The following is a 25,936-nucleotide window of genomic DNA, read 5'->3' on the forward strand; positions in this document are numbered from 1 at the left end:
TAGTTTTACATGACGTTTGAAAATACCGTTGACAGTGTATTTTCTTTTCAAAGGTTAACATGTTTAAACGGTTAAAATAGTCCTTATTGTTTGAATATGCCTTATAGTGATTGACACATGTTCTAGTGGTTGTTGTTGGTTGCTGTCTGCTCTACTGCATAAATCAGGTCGTTTGCTTTCTCTTTTGTATTGTTTCGCAGGAGTTTTATAACTTGGTATACGTTATGGGTTTGGCAAATTGTTGAAGGTTGAATGATAATCTCAATTGTTTTACATCTTTCTCATTTGGTCTATGCTGGATAGTTGTCTCATTGGCAATCATACGACATCTCATATTTTATAAAGAATAATAATTTTTGATTTTGTTATATACAATATACGGTTTTTCAATTAATGAAAAAGTAAAATGCTGACCTCTTGCACATGATACATGATAAAAGCAATATTTTTTTCAAATTTACGAACACAAAAATAGATCACAGAAAAACTTATCGTAGATTGCAAATCAGGTCCTGCTCTGATTATTCGTATCTTTTTTTTTTCTGTCCAGTGTATAGTCGTCTACTGCATACTGTTATTAATATATATAATAAAGATGACAAGAGCGATTGTATTGTAATAAAAATGTTGAAGATATATCGGCAAATCATGTTACACCAAGTAATTACATGCCAAAATAAATATGTGTACATTCAGAACTTTAAATAGAAGTGTGATATACAATTGATTATAAATCAAATTTTGAACATGTTGAAATATTACACTAAGACTACAGAAAAATGCATCAATCGGAATGTTTTGATCTTGCGACTAACATTTTTCATCTTTCATTAAAAATAACAAACAAGAAATGAATTTGCTGTTATTTTCAGGTATTTTAATTTGGCTTATTTTCAACCGAAACGAATTATTTTCTTTTGTTCCCTTCAAAATTAAATATTTTTTTAAATATTTAATCAATTTATTAAATGAAGGACCAAAGCCAACAAAGATGATTGGTAGGTGCATAATTGAAGAAACCAAATGATTGCACCTTGGATAATTGCATCTCCGAATTTAAAAACTGAAAATTAAAATACCAATAGATTTTCCAATCACTGCAGCACACACTGTTAAGAATAAAATGTATAGTTTAATTGGAAATTTCTACAGCAGCTTAACTCATTCGGTCTTATTCCTTTTTTCGCTGTTCAGTATATTTAACCACATGTAAGTAACTACTCACTGTGACCATACCAAAAGAAGGACGATCGACAAACATGGAAGTTGTGGCGGTATGCATACTTTTTCTTTTATTTGCAAAAATACAATTTTTTGGTTGAGCACATCCGTTCTCGATTTTTTTTTTTTTTTTTTTACATAATTTATGTGCCGTCTTTCATTATCATTATCATTTTAATTGTTGTTTTCATTTAGATGTTGCCGAGGTACTAGTAGTTAAGTGTTGTTGTTGCATTTTGTCTTTGCTTATTACTATAATGAAAATCGTTTCGGATTTGCAGAGTCCTGTTTCATGTATTTACGCGTTCTCGTCAGTTCTAATCAATTTACAAACTATCTTTAAAATTCTAGATCTAAATATTTGCCGCAGACTGTTCAAATCTTGGGCTGCTCTGAAATATAGTTTGTTGATTTTGTGTATAAGCTGATACGGTACATGCACCAGTAAATGAACTATCGTTAAACTATCTTTTTAATTTTTTATTTCGTCAAATCTTTTTTTTGTTTGGTGTCTAAAGAAATTAACTTATTAACTTACGAAAGATAAAATATTGGTTAATGATTTAACCATACAGTATCTATTTTCAAGCATAAAATAATAACATTAATTTTATCTGTAATTATATTCGCAAATGGCCAAATAAACGCCGTGTGTAATACCCAAGTTTATAAAATAATTTCTGGTATTCTTTATGCATTTATTCGGCCAAGTATGAGAATCAGGATTGCTATAAGTTACTGCAACACGTGATAAATCAAGTAAATCTCTGAATTGTTCTGAGGTTCTTCTCAAATATACTTCGTTGATTTGTTTATTAACTTGCTGGGTATACGCCAATGAAACAGAGCCAATCGTAATATGTCTTCTTGTTCTATCACTTCTATACGGAGAAAGAATTGAGTTTCAACTTTTTGCAGACATATTATGTTACTTGTTTGATCTTGTTCAAGTAATCAATACTATTAAGTTGACTAACATATAACATTTTATACTTTCTTCTTCTGATACATTATTTAACGAAAAAACATAAATTTAATTCACAATGCAATGTGAGGAAACGTGACCCATGCTGTAATGATGACCCTGTATCGGAGAGAATACATTGATTAATGACACAAACATATGTTGTGCAGTGACCTATTGATGTCATTCTTCATGAGATTTAGCTTACAATGTTCTTCTCAGATTTGATCTGAGTAAGTTACAAATATAGTTCGTTGATTTTGTGTATCAACTTGTGGGGTAAACGTCAATGAGACAGCAACAGCATATAGAGAATTTAACAATATATACGATGATTCTGTCACTTTGTTATTGGTACAGAGAGAAGACAAAATGGTCAACCTTTTGAATAGAATTGTTGATAAATTCATTAATTAAACTTGATAAAATAGTTTTATTATTTCAAACATAATTAAACTTACATTTTGTTTGATATTAATTAATCAACGATGAAATATAATTTTATTTCGCTACCTGAAATCAGGGGAAGTAATCCATGTCGTACAATTAGAATAATGTCTTTGATGAGAAAATTGTCATTAAACAGTTAAAGAGAAACATTTAGCTAATAATGTCTTTAATCTTAAACTTATTTCCCCTTATCTACCTGTATCATTTCTTTTCGAATCAGAAATCCTCATGCACTTGGAGATGTACCCTTTCAGTCGAAATTTAATTTTAATTAAGTTTTACATTTTCCAACGCTGTACATACTTATATAGTTATATTGCTGCTTTAAATAATAACAATCCACTGTAGAAACTTATATTCCCTAGACTGTGCATGCGGTCGTTTTTTTCACCATATAAGTTCATGCATTCTGTTTATTGTTAATTATTTAACCTAAAAAAAAATCACACTGCGCTGCCGTCAAGGGAAATAATCCGTTTTACACAAAAGCATAAATGATCCTGGCAGTATATCCTATATGTATCCAGGGGGTCTCATTGGGGGGTTCTGATCCCGGATCCCGCTTACTGTTTTGTCAGATTCCCGTATCCCGCTTACACTATGTACTTGAGCAATTCTCATTTTTTTGTAATTTCCAGTATCCCGCTAGACTTCATTTCCCGTTTTCACGGCACAATAATTTGACTTTCACGTGTCACGCTTACAAAAAATCGGCAATCCCGCGTCACGCTTAGACCCCAATGAGACCCACTATCCAAAATCTCTTCTTCGTGTTGGAAACCATAAAAAAACCTAACATGTAAATAAGTCAGAAAAACTATTTAGGAACCTGTGGCAGGCTACATTTTTCATATTCGATACCCTTGCATGCACACCACTCCACTCCGGCCTTATGAACACAATTGTCTAGAACCCAATCTCTGGCCCCGAGTGGTGTTCATAAAGGTAAAGCATGGCTATTATATCTATGGGTAAATCAAGTAACAATAAGTAATAGCTTTGTCATGGACCAAGGTATATTGTTGCCCCACCAATCTCCTCATACATGTTTTTTTACTTTTTAGAGGGGATACTAAGTTAGTCTGGTGGAAAGCTTGAAACTAAATTTTGACCTTAAAACTGCCTGGTACTGAAACAGAATACACTAAATACTGTAAAAACATTTATTTTCGTGGGGTTAAAATTTCGTGGTTTTGTCTCTATATAAAATTTCATGGGGATTTAATTTCGTGGTTTCCATTAAATGGAAGTGATATCATATGTAGGTTAAATTTTCGTGGGGGTTTTAATTTCGTGGATATATTCTTTCCACGAAATAAACGAAATTAAATCCTCCACGAAAATTTCTGCTTTTACAGTATTTACTAGACTTGAGTACAATCTTTCTCTTTTGTAATGTTTTATTTTCGTTGGTTAATTTTGTATCTCTTTATGATGTGTGTGCTTCTGTGTTTATTTTACTCTATGAGATTTTGTTGGTTATTAGTTTTTTATTGTCCGAATTCTGCCCCAAATAATGAAGATGCTTAATGCTGAAATCTTTTAACATTGATGGTTAACGTTTCTAATTCAAACGAAAACGTGTTCATGCTCATATGAAAGTAAATCAGTTTTATGCCCCGTGGTTAATCAATATTTTTTATTTGTCTACAAACCTTCATGTTATTTTTTTATAGGCACAACAACAAAGTAATCGGATGGGATACATCAATCCTTTAATTGTAAATGGCAGAGACGTTGACCCTATGACCTTTAGAATGAAATGGCAGCAGGTAAGAGAAACATTAGAAATGAAGTTTAAGTTTTATTCTTATCTACAGAATATCCATTGCATACAAAATGCGTACAGCCCACACGAGGGACAATTTTTGGAGTTAATACCACATGGAATAAACAACAGTTTCTCAAATACTAAGGATGGAATCCATTGTTTGACTACAAAATTACACATACATGTATCTTTGAACTACTAAATGGTAATGTTTCGGTCTTTGGATGGTTCAGATACAAAAACGCTTGATGTTAGAACAAAAGTGGCACATATACCACTCTATGAACGAAAATTTTATTGAAAATATATTTTTTTTCTGATTATGAATCCGTATTAAATCATGATAGTTGTAGTAGCCGCCACTTGTATAAAGAACAAGTCACTATTGGCTTGAAATCACTCTACTGATTTTCAGACTAAGCTCAAATCACTTGTCTCGATAGATTTTTTTTTATCTTAACCCACTTTTCCTGAATCGATTGCATTGTATGTTCTTTTATGCAAATCATGGTAGTTAACTGATCGAGATGAACAAGATGACTGTTACACCTCGAAAATTGCACTAACAAAATTTGTATAAACGAGCATACAATGAAATCAATTCTGGAAAGGCACTTGATTAGATCTAAAGTTTAAAATAAAATAAAAATACAAGCTCAAACTAAACAATAATAAACAATTTTGTATCAAGAAGCCGCGGTACCGAATGAAAGCAAGCTCCCTCTGACGAGTTAAGCCTTTTTCAACCGATTTTTATTGTTTGTTCTTATGTTGTAATGTAACACCACTGTCTTAGGTTAGGGAGAGGATTGGCGACTTCAAACTAGTGTAGCCTTGCTACTTTCTGCATGTGCCTGTCCCATGTCAAGAGCCTGTAGTTCAGTGGTTGTCGTTTGTTGCTGTTTATCATATTTTTTTTTTCGTTCATTATTTTGTACATAAATTTGGCCGTTAATTTTCTCGTTTGAATTGTTTTACATTTGTCACTTCGGGGCCTTTTATAGCTGACTATGCAGTATGGGTTTTGTTCATTGTTGAAGGCAGTACGGTGACCTATAGTTGTTAATTTCTATGTCATGTTGGTCTCTTGTGGAGAGTTGTCTCATTTGCAATCATACCACATCTTCTTATTTTTATATCAACGTACTTAACCTATCGATACAAAATCATACTCTACTTTTTTAACAAATTGAAAAAGAAACATAAAGACTCTTTCTAATTACTTTATTTTATTTTGTGGTTGAACTAGTATTGATTAATTTATTTATTGAATTGTAGTATTTCCCACCACGCCAAGACTGGGTAGTGTGTCGCCGGCATCGTACTCCAGAATCAGATTCAGCAAGAAATATTATCAAGGTAGTGATATCAAATCGAATACAAAGCTACAAAGAAAAATATCGTTCACAATTCGAAAAATCCGAATTCCCTGCACCAGAGAAAATAAGTACAATGGAACAAAAAGTTCCAACCGAATGCAGATCAAATGATTCTTTTCCAGAAATTGTGACCCTAAAAGATAAAAAAATAAGATCGAGGTCAAAAAAGTCTGCCAGCAAAGGGAAAGTTAAATTAAAAAGTGATACAAGGTCACTGTCGAGGCAAAAATCTGATGTTAAATGTAGGACTACCTGCTCGGACGCCATAGAAAAGGATGGAATGAAACAAAAAAGAAAGAGAAAGATAAAGAAATCAGCAACAAAGAAAGGCAAACATTCTGTAAAGAAACATATATCTAAGAAAGATAAACATGAACTTCTTGATATAAATGGCAATTGTGGGAGAAGAGCTATAGACAATTTACATAGTCGTGAATCAAAGAGACCTAATTTCACTACGCTACCGCGCCTTCCGATTCCGGACACTTGGAAATGGCAAGGCAAGCCACGGCTCGTGGAGAAAATGACACGACTTCCTCTTCCTACGACGTGGAAGTGGTACGACAACCCAAATCAGTTCAAGAAGCGACAGCCTTCGACACCTAGAATATCATTGTCCAGCAGGCAGTCATCTGACGTGGAAAACTTCTCATCCAATCAGCCATTTATTAATAATCTAAGATTCGAACCACGGCCATCCTCAATATTATAATACAATTTGCCTATCTTTTACTTTCGGAAATCGTCGAGTATTGATTGGGTGGCAGAGTGAATCATCTGTTAACAGATTAGTAGTAAATGTGAGATTTATATATCATTGATGAAACATGCAACACATTGGATAACTGGTTGGGGAAACAATAACATCATATTACAATAAGAAAGCCTCAAGTAATCGTTTATTCGGATTATCAATTGCAATTCACTTTAGCGGGTGGTTATACTGTAACTACATGTAACTAATAGATGCTAACTCTGTCAATGAGCAGCAGTCATTTGAACAGGATTACTGTTTATCTTTATGCTTGTGAGCTGTCCAAAGTAAATATAATGTTGTTGTATTTTTACCCTTGTTGTCATAGCGTATTCCTGATTTTAAAAGCTACATTGGTAATTTATCCGCATCATTTGTAAAACAAATTATCTATATAGCAATCATTACCACGCCCTCCTGTGCCCCTGTATCACATCCAACAATAATAATTTGCATTGTCATACATGTGTAAGTGAAAATGACAACTATGGTCTTATGCAGATGGTATATTGCAATCCTCCAAAACATTATGGTGCAGTATAAAACACAAAGACTAATTTAATCATCAGACAGCAAATGCTATAAAAACATTATGCCAAATTAAAAGTGGACATGTCAACACAAGGGATGAAAGCTGCTATTTTGAAATTTTACACCCTCATTTTATATTAGATTTTATTGAGTTTAATCGTAGCTGGCATATAACGATATCGGCCAGGGTAGGATCTTTTTAATTGACGAAGAAATTGGCAAGACTTCCTTTTGAACCTCGTACGTGTATGTGTATACTTATTCCGTCAATAGAAGAGTTTCAAACGGAAATCTTTTTTGATGCACCGATAGTGTTTCCATCATGAAAGCGTTTTTTTTTTGTAGGACAAAGCGGCATAACTCAATACAATTTTCACACTTCAATTTAAATGATGACTTCTGAATTCCGATTAAGTGCACATAAATTAGAAATGAAAGTTGCATGCAATCCGCTTTAAATCACATCTTTCATTTTGCGCCGTTAGATTTCATTTTCGATCCTGTAACGGGACGAATGCCAAGCACATCTAACGGAGCAAAGTGAAAGATCTGATTTTAATCAGATTGAAAAAGAGGGACGAAAGATACCAGAGGGACAGTCAAACTCATAGATCGAAAACAAACTGACAACGCCATGGCCAAAAATAAAAAGACAAACAGACAAATAATAGTACAGATGACACAACATAGAAAACTAAAGACTAAGCAACACGAACCCCACCAAAAACTGGGGGTGATCTCTGGTGCTCCGGAAGGGTAAGCAGATCTTGCTCCACATGTGGCACCCGTCTTGTTGCTTATGTTATTACAAATCCGGTAAATACTCTAATTCGGTAGGTCACATTCGTGAAAAGGGAAGGGTATTGTAGTTACGACATAAGGAACATATCCGATATCATCTGTGAAACGGTTATTCCATAACGGTCAACCAACTCGTGATGGAGTCCGTAAAATTTACGAAGGGATGATTTCAACTTCACCATTTGGAACTCTTGGTTTAATAACTTCATTGTGAGCAGCAGTTCTCTATCAAGGAAATCATGATAGGAAATACAAGCCCGGGAATATCGTATTGAAGTTGAGAGATACTGAAGTTGAGAGATACAAAAACTTTGATACGAACGATACGATATATAAATATAAAACGATTGAATATGTACACTTTTCAAAAACGAAATTGAAGATGAAATACATTTTCCCTTAAATGTCCTTATTATATAGAAGAGTATAAGCAATTTTCAGCTACCATGGAACAAATAATGCCAAATATAAACGTATTAATAGATAAGTCTAAATTTGTCTGGTTCAAATGAGCTTTCAATATCCCAAGAGTTTTCTTTTAAAACTTTAAATGATGTGTTATCTAACCTACTATTTAGAAATAGACACACATTATTGCAAGTATAGTATACGATCAAATCAAATGAAATTTTATTACCCCACTTTTGGCCCTATACAGAACAAATGTCATATACATTTACAACACAAACAGGTAACACGAATGTTCACATGCATTACATATGATTGATAGTTTTAAAAAAGGTATTATACTATTCTTTATTTGAATTATAGATAGACAGCGGCAGGTGCGATTCGTCAAACTTAATATGATGATCAGTAGTTGTCGTTTGTTGATGTGGTTCATAAGCGTTTCTCGTTTTTGTCGAGCCTTCGACTTTTGTCGAAAAAGCGAGACATAGCGATCCTACATTCCGTCGGCGTCGTCGTCGTCGTCGTCGTCGTCGGCGGCGTCCACAAATATTCACTCTGTGGTTAAAGTTTTTGAAATTTTAATAACTTTCTTAAACTATCCTGGATTTCTACCAAACTTGGAAAGAAGCTTGTTTATGATCATAAGATAGTATCCAGAAGTAAATTTTGTAAAAAAAAAATCATTATTTTTCAGTATTTTACTTATAAATGGACTTAGTTTTTCTGCCAGTTCACATTACATTCACTCTATGGTTAAAGTTTTTAAAATTTTAACAACTTTCTTAAACTATCTTGGATTTGTACCAAACTTGGAAAGAAGCTTGTTTATGATTAAAAGCTAGTATCTAGAAGGAAATTTGGTTAAAATTGTGTTCCATTTTTTCTGTATTTTACTTATAAATGGACTTAGTTTTTCTTCCAGTTAACATTACATACAGTCTGCAGTTTAAGTTTTTAAAACATTTATTAGATTCATAAGCTATCCTGGATTTTTACCAAACTTGGACAGAAGCTACTTACAATCAAAAGATAGTATAGAGAGGAATGTTTTTATTAATTTTTTTCCTCATTTTTGTTGAGCCTGCGATTAACAGCAAAAGTAGGCGAGACACTGGGTTCCGCGGAACCCTTACGAATTTTTTATATAGATTAGACCGTTGGTTTTCCGTTTGAATGGTTTTACACTAGTAATTTTTGGGGCCCTTTATAGCTTGCTGTGTAGTGTGAGCCAAGGCTCCGTGTTGAAGACCGTACTTCGACCTATAATGGTTTAATTTTATAAATTGTGACTTGGATGGAGAGTTGTCTCACTGGCACTCATACCACATCTTCTTATATCTATTTAATAGTCCGTATTTCAAAATTGGGCCACTGTACTACATTCTATAGCTGGTTAAAATTAAATTAAATTACATTTACTTTATTTACATGTTTTGTTATTATCATTTTGAATCATTGTATCTAAATTTTATGTAATTATACATTCATCTCAATTTTGGACGCTGTGATTAGCAATAAACATGGTTGGTTCTATTATGTTCTGTAATATTATATTCTATCAAGTTGTTATATCGATTAGGACAAAAACCGAGAGACAGTGAATGAGGATACTGGTTTTTAAACATCTTCGAAAATACGAACATGCATTCTAAAATTAAAAGGAAGTATTAATTTTTCTTATGTACAAATGTATCATTAACATCTTTTCAGCCAATGAAACATGCCAAAATAAAGTCCCCAACCATTTCTCGTCATAAACGGACGAACAAGCGACGTATGAAGAATATATTAACCCTTATAATTTGGAACCGTCTGGTTATAAACGATATACAGGAATGTTCATTTCTTGCCACTGCAGGAGACAAGTTGGTTTTGAAAATTATATTCACTCTCACAATCTTTCCTGCAGAATACATATATATTTTTACAGTGATTGGTATAATAAAGTATAATAATAAAAATGATAATAATAAATTCTTTATCTAAAGAGAGCCACTCAATTAAGAACTGGTCCAATTTTCAATGAGAGCCTTAAACAAAATGCATGCATATAATACACATTCAATGTCAAAAATACAACATACATATAAAATCATTCATACATAGAAACAATCATTAACGTTTTCATATTCTAACCAAAAAAGTAATATCATTTGAAACCATAAAACAGACATTTGCCTTATACGAAGTATATACAAGAAAATGATTGAAAAAATGTAATTATAGTAGCATGCGTGTTTTAGCATTTGGTCAGCTTGTTGTGCGCTGTACGGATTCAGTTTGCCACCTATTCATTTGTTATTATTTAGTTTATCCCAGAGTTCTGGGATGTGTGTCAAATATAAATGTTAATTTTGGTATTAACATGTGGTATGATCGCCAATGAGACAACCAGGTAATGAAAAAAAAAATTATTTGAACTTACCTTGTTTGGTTAATATACATGGGATAATAGCATAGTATAAATTGCAAAATGTCTTGCATCGTGGTATTTATGGTAATTTTAACATACGCAATATATTAGATATTATTCATTCTTAGTAAAATCATGCAAAATTTTAGCTTTTATTGAATTTTATTTTATTTGGTCAATTTATTTTAAAGTACACAAAATCAGGGGAAATAACTCTAACCTCCTAAAAATTACGACAGGGAAAATAACACATTCCTATTATATTTATGTCGTAGTCTGAAATCGTAGTGTCCTATTTAGACATAAAAAAATCATGGAGCTATAATGATTATAAAATTATTCTCGAAAAAAAAGATTTCATCAGAGAAATTGAACTTAGCTAGGCCTGGTTCAACTTTCCCGGGCCTTCAAGAAATCATAACGTATGCCGAATTCGGCATTTTTCAATTTGGATTTTATAGATCCCTCACATGGGAAGGATCAAGAAGGGAAGATGGTACCCGTACGGTCCATTAAACCAAGCACATCACTTTTCTTTTAAAGCCTTCCTAAGCTCCGCACTGTTCTTTCTTTTGTGGGGATGTCGTTATATAGAGCTGATAGATTAGGCATAAGTGATAATATTGTGTCTGTAGGCTGGTAATAATTGGGATCCACGGCCAAAACTGTGTAAGCAAACATAATGTACATCACAGATAAACAACACAACTGACTTTAAAAATCCAAACTATCATACATATAAAAGTCTGATAGACTCCAGCAAAAAAGTTCTTGTAGATGAGAGTACATACAGTATAGTAAAACATAATGCCATACATGTATGTATATACACTTTCCCGATAAAGTACAAATTAAGTAAGATATAAATACAAGGGTATACAAAATTAAAACAGCACTATAAAAACCTCATGCGTCCAAATCGCATCTCTAGACCCACTAGCAACAGAAACGCCAAAAGCCAAAAACCCGATCGCAGCATGGATACACAAATACCGAGCCACGTTAAGAGTCGTAGGACCAGCAGGAATATAACAATACAAAGACACATAAATGGAACACTATACTGTAAATAAAATGATACACAACCGTTACGTAGGATATATTAACTCAAGACCATCCTGTATTATTTGTAAAGTATAGACATTCAATACTCATCAATTAATGTCTTGGTACTTTCCGAGGAGCTTTTTGAGAAAAAGGACGAGACGTTGTTCTTTGACAAAACTCTGGCTTATTTTTTTTTTTTATCAGACTACGATGGCGTTACCGTCAAAGTGTGAGTAGAAGTTGCAAGCTCTTTGATGTCGTATTCAGTTGAGAAATGCATACTCCATACGCGGGTGTAGATGAAATATTTTATCAACACGTTAATTTATGTCAAATTTTGCATCGAAGGGCATTGCTAAATAAAATGAATTAATTCAGTGTATGGGAAAGACAATACATCCTTCACTTACGACGTAATTTGTTGTTTTAACGATGTCGTTTTATACATTGTTATGATAAATGCTAAAAATTTGCCAAAATATCTCAAAATTATCGCTTGGGGCATTCTTTGAACGTTTATAATTTCTTTGACCTGCTTAGAAACGAGCCAAAATTTAGTTAGACCCTTAAAGTACAAACACTGCGCTGTGATACCATGAAAGTAGGTTTAGATTGAATTATTTTTTGAAATTGGCTATGGAGTGAAATAAATTCAGAACTTCGGAAATTTCAGACGAATTATATATGGTATAAAGATATGTTATACTTTTTTTCATGACGTGGAGTTTAATATTCCTAACAATATATTACATACACTTACAATTTGAATTTATATGGATATTAGATATAATCTATTATAGTTGCAAACACAACAAAGAATATCAATTTGAAACAATTTATAATAATGCAGTTGTCTTTTGTTTAAACAAACGTGTTGACATCTAAGCCCAATCGTTACCGTAAAGTTAAATACAATACGAAGATTTTTAATGATACTGGAAAGATAACATATACAACACACAAACAGTTCTATAATTCACCCTTGAATACATTATACAATTAAACAGGGTCTCGGATGAGTACATCTTGGATTGAGGAACCACGCAATGTAAAAGGTTAGTATTTGATAAATAAATAATTTTTTCATGTTAATATTTTAATGTTTGTTTTCCATGCTTAGTGGCAATCTGATGAGTCGGGTCATTTCCATGCATAGTGCCAATCTGATGAGTCGGGTCATTTCCAACTGATTTTTACAGTTTGTTCTTATGTTGTACTGTTACACCACTGCCCAAGATTAAGGGGAGAATTGAGTGCTCTCAAACATTTTTAACCCCACCGCTGTTTACAAATGTCTTTCACAATTCTGAAGCCTATATTTCAATGGTTGTCGTTGATTTATTTTTCGTTTGAATTGTTTAACGTTTTTTCATATTGGAACCTTTTATTGATGACTGTACGGTATGGGTTTAGTTCATTGCTGAATACCGTATGATCACCTGTAAATGCCTAAATCAATGCCATTTACTCTGGTGGATAGTTGTCTCATTGGGAATCATACCACATCTCCTTAACTAATTTTATAAACTTTACTAGCAGGTAGAATATAAGGAAGAGATGAATGGACGAAGGGTTTCTAATTGGGCTAAGATTCATAAAAGAAACTGTTCAAAATGTATAACTTAATTTATGTAAATTTTTAGAATTGTACTCTGTTCGGTAATTTTAAATAACTTTGTTGCACAAGAATTTACATTTTGAATTTGCTCAAAAGTGACATCCCGTTTTAACTTCAACACCTCAGACAAAAAAGAAAGGAAGGAAGGTGTTTTCCACTTTCCCATTAGGTAAGTTTTTTTTCTCCTTATAGGAATTTGTGATTTTTTTAGCCTATGGTAAGTGTATTGGCGCATTGTCTAGACATGGGTGATCTGATTGTGCTTAATATACTGTATAGAACTCTTACTATCTACTAATCAAGACGCCAAATTTACATCAAGATGTCTTTAAATTTTGTATGTCCCAGGTTTTATTTTCTCATTGACGTTACAGGACACGGGTGATCTTAATACACTGTAAAGAACTTAGTCTTTATCTACTGTTGAAGACGAAAATTTGACATCAAGATGTCTTTAGGTTTCTTTATGTCCCTGGTTTTATTGTCGATGCTTACCACACATTTATTATTTAAATGTGTTTTTATTCGGAATCCCTTGGATAAAATTAGTTATAAACAAAGCTAATATTAAATACTGCCGCTAACTGTACTTTTCCCGTCTGACAGTAAGACCCAGGAAGTGTGTACATGTATACTAATTATATATATATATATATATATATATATATTATGTTATGCGTAATGTTATGCACATGCAACCATAAACATCCTGTAATTTCGGAAATGGCGAAAATAAATCCGATGTTCTATTTTGAAAGCTCTCAGCCCGTAAAAAAGATTTTAATAATTTTAAGCTCTGAATGAGTCTGTAAGTTAGGCTAACTGCTGTCAAAATTACCCATTATTGTGTCCACTCTTTTTTCAGGACCTACCAAATTGAATTATTGGTTCTAGTCATGAATATGCATGAATATTTCTTACTTTACCATACACAAATAACAATCAACCAATCTTGTTTATCCTCAGACCGAAGATTTTGCAAAATGGAACACAAAGACGAGACACGACAGATGAGAGAAACCAGTAATGAAGGTATGGTATAAGAAATGAAATTGATTGGAGAGAGCAAAAAGAAGCTTTGGTATTAACATACCAAGTTAAGATAAGATAAGATAAGATAAGATAACTTTTATTTCAAATAGAAGGTACATTATGGGAAAAATCATTACAATAATAAGGACATACATTATTGGTAGATTATAGAATTGTATTATCGTGGTATATAGAGGAGTGGTTTGATTACATTTTATAGCGTTGTTTTTTTTTTTTATCTTAATCCGTCTCCGTAATAGACAGCATGCAGGCATCATAAAACTTCGGTCTAGAGTTCACACAAACATATTAATAGGTAAGATACAGTTGCGTGCTACATGTTTCGAAGTATGTGTCACGTGGGAAACAAGTGGATCATAGTCTTAGTTAATTGGTCATTGTTTAAATAGCTTTAAAAGAATCTTCTCACAATAACCACCACCATCCATCCCCACCTTATGATTCATCTTCTTTATTTCAACGACAAGGGAAAGAACTCAGCAAATCAACCTTTTTAAATATTTCCCTTGTCATTCAAAATTTTTATTCATTTTATTTTATATCATTTAACATCTCCAACCTCACCTCAACATCTTAACCTCAGTAGCCCACCGTCACGCGGGGGCTGGTCCACTGCAACGCATGGGCCGCCAAATGAAGCGACTTTCCTCTTACAAATTCACCTACAATTCTGTAGAAACGTGCATTAGTTAAGAACAACTACACCTAATTTTTTATCTTAATATCGTGAAATTTGCATAGCTCCAATTGAAGTAGCTGTTAATTTCAAAATGGTTATTTTTTGGAACAAATTTATCATCAATCAAATCCAATTCAGCAGTGTATCATACAGAGTAATGTTAAAGTTTAGCCAATGAGGAAATGCTAAGTTTAAAGTGGACCAATCATTTAAAGTCTTTCTTTGATAACACGGAACTAAGCTATGTATGGGCTCAGCAATTGCTAGTTGAGTCTGTTCAATTGAAAATTACTGTAAAACAAAGACCATTTTTGAAAAAAGGATAGTCAAATACAAAATTAATCAAGAGGAGAACATTTCAGTGGTCAATTCAAATTTGAATATAATCTAGAAAACTATAATCTGAAATCATTTCCAAAAAAGAACAACACTTGGTAACAAAACGAAGGGGTTTTAATTTGAAAATACCCAAAGAATCGGATATACTCAATTAAATATCCAAGTCTTCAAAAAAAGTGATAGGTTTATAAACATTATGTAATGTAAAAGTTACAGTGATCAAATAAAGTTCTATACAGCTGCGTCACATTATGACCGAATTGCAGTTAGGGAACAACCATTTAACTTCAACAAGGAGGATAAAGTCTTTTTATATTGAACTGAAATGAATTTTTTTTAAAAGAACACCCAACCAAGTAACCGATAATATATGTGTATTAAACAAATACTAGTTAATAAAATTGAGAATGGAAATGGGGAATGTGTCAAAGAGACAACAACCCGACCATAGTTAGCACTTTTACAGTATGTATATACACACATATTAACAAATAAAGTGTTGGACGAGATTTGGTGGTAGAATCTGTTAAATAAATCGAATAAAAGTAATCAACAGGTCAGGAGTAGGATAAATCGGCTAGAGAAATTGTTTTAAAAGTAATGACATTTAGCTGTTTTAGTAAATGTGCCGATTGTAAGAGCGTGTCACTGAACTTATGCACGCTTACATTTAGTATGTCAACGCGTAATAGATTAACAGTTACAGCGTTAATGGGATCATTGTGAGGGAAGATATTCCTGATTTAACAGTTTGTAGTTTTTCATGAAAATAGTTTTCACCTTAAGAACCCTTTAAAGTGTATGGTAAATAAAACGTTTGCAGTTTCCACGATGTGTAAAAATTACGAATTTCTACTGTATTTGTTTCAAGGACAGAGGTGGAGGTAACCTTTTGGAATTTATATATTGAAAAATCTTTAAATAATAGCACTTGAAAATTGATATTAAAGTTTTCACTTCAAATTTGTTGAAGAAGAAAATTTTGTTAAACAATTCTAAATGTAACATGGATATGTGATTCAAAAAGGTCAATTTTTAACCAATATGTCTTCATTTCTTTCTTGGAACAAAATAAGAATCCTGTCAAATTTATTATGGAATGTCCTTTCTTTCTGTTTTTTTTTTTAAATCGAAAATTGTCAAAATATTTTATGGTTGCGATTTCAGTCTAGCATACTTATTAATTATATTATTTATAGTTTAATTGAATAATCTAAAATACAACATAATTTTGTTTGAATTACAAAGGATTGATACTGTGACTGAGCGCTATTTAAAATTAAAGGACTTTTTGTAAATGACGATGGTGTTGAATAGAAAATGAATTGACATTGACCTTCTTGACGGCCGAATGAATGGGTCGACATATGTATCATTTGACTACTAACCGAGACGACCAGAGGAAATTAAAGCATGAGTGATGGTAGATCAATTGACTAAATGGGTAGAAATAAAACTTTAGTCGTCTTACACACTAAAGAATCCACGAGGGTGGTAGTCAATGAGTTCTATCTAGGTTTAGGTTTCCATTCACAGATTAAAGCGATTAGGTAGAACTTTTTGAAAGCAACATGTTTAGATATGTCTGTGAATAATGTCTGATAAAAGAAAAAATAAAATAAGATAGTCATGAAATAATGACTGTAGTTACATAAAATGAAGGAAATTTTGAAAAAAAATCCAGAACAAAAAAAAAATAAAAAACCAAACTACAAATATAGGCTAAAGCATGCACGCGACACTGGGATTCGAGAGCTTAATTAGCAATGAGCAATATGTTACTCGATCATCAGACTTGACTCAAGCTAGCGAACAATTGTAGCGAACAATTAGCCAGCGAACTATTAGGAGGTATAACTAAAAACCACAATTTCACATAAGACAATCACGTTTTTTCGAGCTAGCGAACAATTACAGAGACCTAGCGGACAATTATGAGAATATTCAAAATATTAAACAAAAACGAATAAAAACGAATAAAAAAAATTAAAACAAAAGGGATACCATAAAGATTTTGACCAATTTATAGAGATTGTGACAGGCAACGACTGTAAAGGTAACATAGAGGAGACATTATCGTATCTAATAAGAAAAACTCCAGAATAGTTTATGTTTAAAAATCTGAAGTTAAGTTTAAAAAACTGAAATTGTAAAAACGAAAAGGGAGGATGGGGCATACATTAAGTTGATTTTTGACCCATTTATAGAGATTGTGACGGTACACGATTGTATAGGTGATGCAGCTGAGACATAAGCGTATCTATTAAGACAAACTCCAGGATGGTTTATGTTAAAAATCTGAAGTTAGGTTGAAAAAATTGTAATTAAAAACGAAAAGGGGGATACCTTAAGTTGATTGTTGACCCATTCATAGAGACTGTGACGGGCAACGACTGCCTATAGGTGATGTAGAGGGGACATTGGCGCAACGTTTAGAAAAATCTCCAGAGTGTTTATGTTCGAAAATATGAATTTACGGTTAAAAAACTGAAATTGTGAAATTGACAAAATGAGATTAGGGGGGTAGGCCAATTTAAGTTAATTTTGGACCAATTTCAAGAGATTGTGACGGACAACGACTATATAGGTGTTGTAGAGGAGACATTGGCGCATCGTTTAAGAAAATCTCCAGAGTGGTTTATGTTCGAAAATCTGAAGTTACGTTTAAAAACTGAAATTATGAAATTGACAAAATGAGATTAGGGGGGGTAGGCCAATTTAAATTAGTTTTGGACCAATTTCAAGAGATTGTGACGGGCAACGACTATATAGGTGTTGTAGAGGAGACATTGGCGCATCGTTTAAGAAAATCTCCAGAGTGGTTTATGTTCGAAAATCTGAAGTTACGGTTAAAAAACTGAAATTTTTATTGTGAAATTGACAAAATGAGATTAGGGGGGGGTAGGGCACTAAAAGAAAAATTTGGACCATTTTAAAGAGATCGTGACGGGCAACGACTATATAGGTGTTGAAGAGGAGACATTGGCGCATCGTTTAAGAAAATCTCCAGAGTAGTTTATGTTCGAAAATCTGAAGTTACGGTTAAAAAACTGAAATTGTGAAATTGACAAAATGAGATTAGGGGGTAGGCCAATTTAAGTTAATTTTGGACCAATTTCAAGAGATTGTGACGGCACCGACTATATAGGTGTTGTAGAGGAGACATTGGCGCATCATTTAAGAAATCTCCAGAGTGGTTTATGTTCGAAAATCTGAAGTTACGGTTAAAAAACTGAAATTTTTATTGTGAAATAGACAAAATGAGTTTAGGGGGGTAGGGCACTAAAAGAACAAATTGGACCATTTTAGAGAGATCGTGACAGGCAACGACTATATAGGTGTTGAAGAGGAGACATTGGCGCATCGTTTAGGAAAATCTCCAGAGTGGTTTATGTTCGAAAATCTGAAGTTACGTTAAAAAAACTGAAATTGTGAAATTGAGAAAAATGAGATTAGGGGGGGGGGGGGGGGGGGGTAGGCCAATTTAAATTAATTTTGGACCAATTTCAAGAGTTTGTGACGGGCAACGACTATATAGGTGTTGTAGAGGAGACATTGGCGCATCGTTTAAGAAAATCTCCAGAGTGGTTTATGTTCGAAAATCTGAAGTTACGGTTAAAAAACTGAACATTTTATTGTGAAATTGACAAAATGAGATAAGGGGGTAGGGCACTAAAAGAAAAATTTGGACCATTTTAAAGAGATCGTGACGGGCAACGACTATATAGGTATTGAAGAGGAGACATTGGCGCATCGTTTAAGAAAATCTCCAGAGTAGTTTATATGTTTGAAAATCTGAAGTTACGGTTAAAAAACTGAAATTGTGAAATTGAGAAAATGAGATTAGGGGGTAGGCCAATTTAAGTTAATTTTGGACCATTTTAAAGAGATTGTGACGGGCAACGACTATATAGGTGTTGTAGAGGAGACATTGGCGCTACGTTTAGAAAAATCTCCAGAGTGTTTATGTTCGAAAATATGAATTTACGGTTAAAAAACTGAAATTGTGAAATTGACAAAATGAGATTAGGGGGGTAGGCCAATTTAAGTTAATTTTGGACCAATTTCAAGAGATTGTGACGGACAACGACTATATAGGTGTTGTAGAGGAGACATTGGCGCATCGTTTAGAAAATCTCCAGAGTGGTTTATGTTCGAAAATCTGAAGTTACGGTTAAAAAACTGAAATTGTGAAATTGACAAAATGAGATTAGGGGGGGTAGGCCAATTTAAATTAGTTTTGGACCAATTTCAAGAGATTGTGACGGGCAACGACTATATAGGTGTTGTAGAGGAGACATTGGCGCATCGTTTAAGAAAATCTCCAGAGTGGTTTATGTTCGAAAATCTGAAGTTACGGTTAAAAAACTGAACATTTTATTGTGAAATTGACAAAATGAGATTAGGGGGGGGGGGGGGGGGGGGGTAGGGCACTAAAAGAAAAATGTGGACCATTTTAAAGAGATCGTGACAGGCAACGACTATATAGGTGTTGAAGAGGAGACATTGGCGCATCGTTTAAGAAAATCTCTAGAGTAGTTTATGTTCGAAAATCTGAAGTTACGGTTAAAAAACTGAAATTTTTATTGTGAAATAGACAAAATGAGTTTAGGGGGGTAGGGCTCTAAAAGAACAAATTGGACCATTTTAAAGAGATTGTGACAGGCAACGACTATATAGGTGTTGTAGAGGAGACATTTGCGCATTGTTTAGGAAAATCTCCAGAGTGGTTTATGTTCGAAAATCTGAAGTTACGTTAAAAAAACTGAAATTGTGAAATTGACAAAATGAGATTAGGGGGGGGGGGGGTAGGCCAATTTAAATTAATTTTGGACCAATTTCAAGAGTTTGTGACGGGCAACGACTATATAGGTGTTGTAGAGGAGACATTGGCGCATCGTTTAAGAAAATCTCCAGAGTGGTTTATGTTCGAAAATCTGAAGTTACGGTTAAAAAACTGAACATTTTATTGTGAAATTGACAAAATGGGATAAGGGGGTAGGGCACTAAAAGAAAAATTTTGACCATTTTAGAGAGATCGTGACGGGCAACGACTATATAGGTGTTGAAGAGGAGACATTGGCGCATCGTTTAAGAAAATCTCCAGAGTAGTTTATATGTTTGAAAATCTGAAGTTACGGTTAAAAAACTGAAATTGTGAAATTGAGAAAATGAGATTAGGGGGTAGGCCAATTTAAGTTAATTTTGGACCAATTTCAAGAGATCGTGACGGCACCGACTATATAGGTGTTGTAGAGGAGACATTGGCGCATCATTTAAGAAATCTCCAGAGTGGTTTATGTTCGAAAATCTGAAGTTACGTTAAAAAAACTGAAATTGTGAAATTGACAAAATGAGATTAGGGGGGGTAGGCCAATTTAAATTAATTTTGGACCAATTTCAAGAGTTTGTGACGGGCAACGACTATATAGGTGTTGTAGAGGAGACATTGGCGCATCGTTTAAGAAAATCTCCAGAGTGGTTTATGTTCGAAAATCTGAAGTTACGGTTAAAAAACTGAACATTTTATTGTGAAATTGACAAAATGGGATAAGGGGGTAGGGCACTAAAAGAAAAATTTTGACCATTTTAGAGAAATCGTGACGGGCAACGACTATATAGGTGTTGAAGAGGAGACATTGGCGCATCGTTTAAGAAAATCTCCAGAGTAGTTTATATGTTTGAAAATCTGAAGTTACGGTTAAAAAACAGAAAATGTGAAATTGACAAAATGAGATTAGGGGGGTAGGCCAATTTAAGTTAATGTTGGACCAATTTCAAGAGATTGTGACGGGCAACGGCTATATAGGTGTTGAAGAGGAGACATTGGCGCATCGTTTAAGAAAATCTCCAGAGTAGTTTATATGTTTGAAAATCTGAAGTTACGGTTAAAAAACTGAAATTGTGAAATTGACAAAATGAGATTAGGGGGTAGGCCAATTTAAGTTAATTTTGGACCAATTTCAAGAGATTGTGACGGCACCGACTATATAGGTGTTGTAGAGGAGACATTGGCGCATCATTTAAGAAATCTCCAGAGTGGTTTATGTTCGAAAATCTGAAGTTACGGTTAAAAAACTGAAATTTTTATTGTGAAATAGACAAAATGAGTTTAGGGGGGTAGGGCACTAAAAGAAAAAATTGGACTATTTTAAAGAGATTGTGACGGGCAACGACTATATAGGTGTTGTAGAGGAGACACTGGCGCATCGTTTAAAAAAAATCTCCAGAGTGGTTTATGTTCGAAAATCTGAAGTTACGGTTAAAAAACTGAAATTGTGAAATTGACAAAATGAGATTAGGGGGGTAGGCCAATTTAAGTTAATTTTGGACCAATTTCAGGAGATTGTGACGGGCAACGACTATATAGGTGTTGTAGAGGAGACAATGGCGCATCCTTTAAGAAAATCTCTAGAGTAGTTTATGTTCGAAAATCTGAAGTTACGGTTAAAAAACAGAAAATGTGAAATTGACAAAATGAGATTAGGGGGGTAGGCCAATTTAAGTTAATGTTGGACCAATTTAAGAGATTGTGACGGGCAACGGCTATATAGGTGTTGAAGAGGAGACATTGGCGCATCGTTTAAGAAAATCTCCAGAGTAGTTTATGTTCGAAAATCTGAAGTTACGGTTAAAAAACTGAAATTGTGAAATTGACAAAAACGGAAAAATTGATGAAATTTTCGTTTCCGTTCTCTAACTTCAGTTTGCCTCAACCAAATGTTATGAAACTTAGACACAATGCTTATTACCACAAAACGATCTCAACTGTATGTGGAAGTTGACTCATGCATATTTAAAATCTTGAAAAATAGATCAACACTCATCCTTAATGTTTAAAATTAATTATTTTCCAATTAATCAAATTGACAATTTATATACCTTCAGACATTTATTGACATGTACAATATATTTCAGATCACTTAAAGTAGTATTGGCAGTAATTATAAAGTGATCATTTGATTAAGCATTTGACTGATGGGCTTGATAGTGCTTTCTTTTTTCGATATCTCTCTTTTTGTAGTATTCATTCAAAATTCGTAATTTTTCTAAATAAACATATCTTTAATAAATAAATATCACAAAATAATAAAGAAAAAACATACGGAAACAGAAGAGAGCAAGTGGCCGAAAATGGTTTATTTATTACAATAACAAAAATAGACATAATTTGAAAGTCACAATTATGAAATGCTTACGTTTTCCCTTTTCTTTAGATTACTACGTATTCGTGAACATATACATGAAAACAAATAAATATTTTCCTCTCATTCTACGTTTAGAATTAACAATGGGAATGGAATTAAATGAGATTTTTCTAAACATTTAATTGTGTGAACCATCAAATTTTAAGGTGGATTAATTGGTTTCAGTGACAGATTTCCTCTTACAATATTTTATAACAAGTTTAATTGTTTCAAATGAAGGATTTATGCCCATCTGTCCAAATTCATTAAAACAAAAGTAAGTAAGATGTAATCTTGAAAATAGACCAACACTCATCCTTAATGTTTAAAATTAATTATTTTCCAATTAATCAAAGTGACAATTTATATACCTTCAGACACTTATTGACATGTACAATATATTTCAGATCACTTGAAGTAGTATTGGCAGTAATTTTAAAGTGATCATTTGATTAAGCATTTGACTGATGGGCTTGATAGTGCTTTCTTTTTTCGATATCTCTCTTTTTGTAGTATTCATTCAAAATTCGTAATTTTTCTAAATAAACATATCTTTAATAAATAAATATCACAAAATAATAAAGAAAAAACATACGGAAACAGAAGAGAGCAAGTGGCCGAAAATGGTTTATTTATTACAATAACAAAAATAGACATAATTTGAAAGTCACAATTATGAAATGCTTACGTTTTCCCTTTTCTTTAGATTACTACGTATTCGTGAACATATACATGCAAACAAATAAATATTTTCCTCTCATTCTACGTTTAGAATTAACAATGGGAATGGAATTAAATGAGGTTTTTCTAAACATCTAATTTTATGATACTTCACGTCAAAATGCCATATTTTGATTGGCTAATGATACGAGGGTGTTAATTTACTCTATTACCCTTCATGGAGACGCTTGATCAAGTGTGCGCTTTATTAAATACGACTCTATCATATGGCAAATACTCTATTACCCTTCACGGAGACGCTTGATCAAGTGTGCGCTTGATTAAATACGACTCTATCCTATGGCAAATACTCTATTACCCTTCACGGAGACGCTTGATCAAGTGTGCGCTTTATTAAATACGGATGGTGGTTATGTACAAGACGTCATAGTTTATTACTTTTAATTTGAAATTTAATCGACAGTAATAACAGAACATTCAGTATAATAAATTAAATAACACATGTCTGAGAGGGTGATAGAGTAGATTGTTACCCCTCGAAAAGACATTGTCAACCTTGGCTTCGCCTCAGTTGACAATGTTTTCTCGGGGCAACAATCTGCTCAATCACCCTCTCAGCTATGTGTTATTTATATAATGTATACTTCTGTTAATATTTGAAATGTATGTTCTTTTTATTTAGTTACTTTTTGTTGGGTTGCTTAATGATTGACATTTGCACTTCATTTGGTTTTATTTATACCAAATGAATACTCATTCATTTTACAATAACAATAACAATAGGTCTTGACAGATACAAGTTCTTAATTACTTCATTTAATTTAAGGATGAAAATGCAAAGGGATACTGAATAACTATTACATCTAATTTACTTTTGTTTAATGAGTTTGGATAGATGGGCATAAATCCTTCATTTGAAACAATTCAACTTGCTATAAAATATTGTAAGAGGAAATCTGTCACTGAAACCAATAAATCCACCTTAAAATTTGATGGTTCACACATTAAATTCTAACCTTAGAGATTTGGTAAATTGTTTTAAATGGCTTTCTATAATCATTATCATGATCATGATAATCTATCATGTGTCTCTAGATTTCAATTCATGTTCTATTAAAGAAACAGGGGGGGGGGGGGGGGGGGGGGACACACACATTGAATGAAAAGTGATATTACATGTTTAATAACATAACAAAATAACAAAACATTTAACATAAATAGTTTAAGAAAGGTCGTAATGGAATTGTAGCAAACTTTGCACACTTTTAAATGACTTTGTAAATCAACGAAAAATACTCCGGCGTTATGGTCATTATTTTTCATAAGAATTCTTTCAGTGGAATTTTGATAAAGTCGTGTATTTTTTCCTGAAAAGATTCTGTTTCGTACACATCGCTATGTGTGATTTCTCGAAATTTCCACATTTTCTGCTATTTATCCGTAGCAAGTTAACTTCTCCAGCTAAAATTTTACCGCTGGTAAATCATTTGTTATTTGTCTCATAATAGTTAAATTCATATAATGGCACTCATACATATAAGTTTTATAACATCAAGAATCAATTTCAAATAAATTTCAAACCTTCGTTCAGTTTAATAAAGGAAATAAAATACGAAACATTCTTACACATTTTTCAAATATTCACAAATTGAACCTTATATACCCGTATATATAATGTTTTGGTGAAACACTTATATTTTCTTTCCTCCTTCATATTCAACTGACTTGCCGATTGCAGCCTGCAACCAACTGGAAGTGCTATTTTGCAGTTTGCGGGTTGCGGGTTGCAGGTTGCGGGTTGCGGGTTGCAGGTCACACATATAAATATTATATATGTAAAAAGGTCATATTAGGGGAATTAATACATATAAAATCTACCCCACGACTAATAAAGGAGAAGGTTCACGAAGGGTTAAAATTGTCCCTAAATTTTTGATGTTTTTTAAATCGGGACAAAAAACTTAAAACTTATAGAAATACTTGTGATAATACTATTAAGACAAAAATATTTTTTTTTTGGCACCTTCCTTTCAACTTTATGAAGCTATGACCCCTTAAATAAACAGTATTTGTATTAAAGGTCAATTTTGGTAAATTTTTTAATTAATTAAGCTTGGCCGCCATTCACGATCCAAAATTTTTTTATATTGATGAACTCTATATCCGCAAAATTGGAATCTTTTAGTTACAAAACATTTTGGATCGTAGGTGGCGGCCAAGGGTTTCCTAAAGCTTTTGGGTCTGAAAATTGCACAAGATCATCATATTTTGACAAAATGTCCAAAATGGGCCTACTTTGGAGAATTATTATGTACTTTTATGAAAAGAACAGATTTATTTAGCAGTAAGGTTTTTGAAAAAGACCAATTTACGAACCAAACTGTGAACCTTTTGGTGTTTTATGATAAAGTTGATATTTTAGGCCATTTTGTGCCATAAGTGAACCTTGTCCTTACATTTATTTCTTACAGTACTGTGTGGTAAAAGTGTCTTGTCAGTTATCAGTTGTCAGTATTTAATTTTCTTTTTATCATAATCTTCAAATTCAATAATCATAATTTTAATACACATACATGTATCTTTTGATGCTAATCGTACTGCTCAATTGCTATTAATAGTTCTTAACATTGATTCTAT

At 32.9% G+C, this 25,936-nt stretch overlaps 2 protein-coding genes across 2 annotated transcripts in view; both read left to right on the top strand.

Annotated features, from left to right (window-relative positions):
• Positions 1-1,220: 1,220 nt before the first annotated feature.
• Positions 1,221-6,852, top strand: LOC127719744 (uncharacterized). The gene is made up of 3 exons (XM_052225988.1): positions 1,221-1,274; positions 4,312-4,407; positions 5,685-6,852. The coding sequence occupies exons 1-3, from the start codon at positions 1,260-1,262 to the stop codon at positions 6,495-6,497; spliced, it is 924 nt and encodes a 307-aa protein (XP_052081948.1). The 5' UTR covers positions 1,221-1,259; the 3' UTR covers positions 6,498-6,852.
• Positions 6,853-12,684: 5,832 nt separating this feature from the next.
• LOC127719745 (calmodulin-like) overlaps positions 12,685-25,936 on the top strand; it is a 46,524-nt gene continuing 33,272 nt past the window's right edge. The window contains exons 1-2 of the mRNA XM_052225989.1: positions 12,685-12,797; positions 14,327-14,392. Of these exons, the coding sequence (XP_052081949.1) occupies positions 12,758-12,797; positions 14,327-14,392 (106 nt within the window). The 5' untranslated portion in view covers positions 12,685-12,757. The remainder of the gene's footprint in view (positions 12,798-14,326; positions 14,393-25,936) is intronic.

Source organism: Mytilus californianus, unplaced genomic scaffold (assembly GCF_021869535.1).
Source record: "Mytilus californianus isolate M0D057914Y unplaced genomic scaffold, xbMytCali1.0.p SCAF_11, whole genome shotgun sequence".
Taxonomy (NCBI): Eukaryota; Metazoa; Mollusca; class Bivalvia; order Mytilida; family Mytilidae; genus Mytilus; species Mytilus californianus.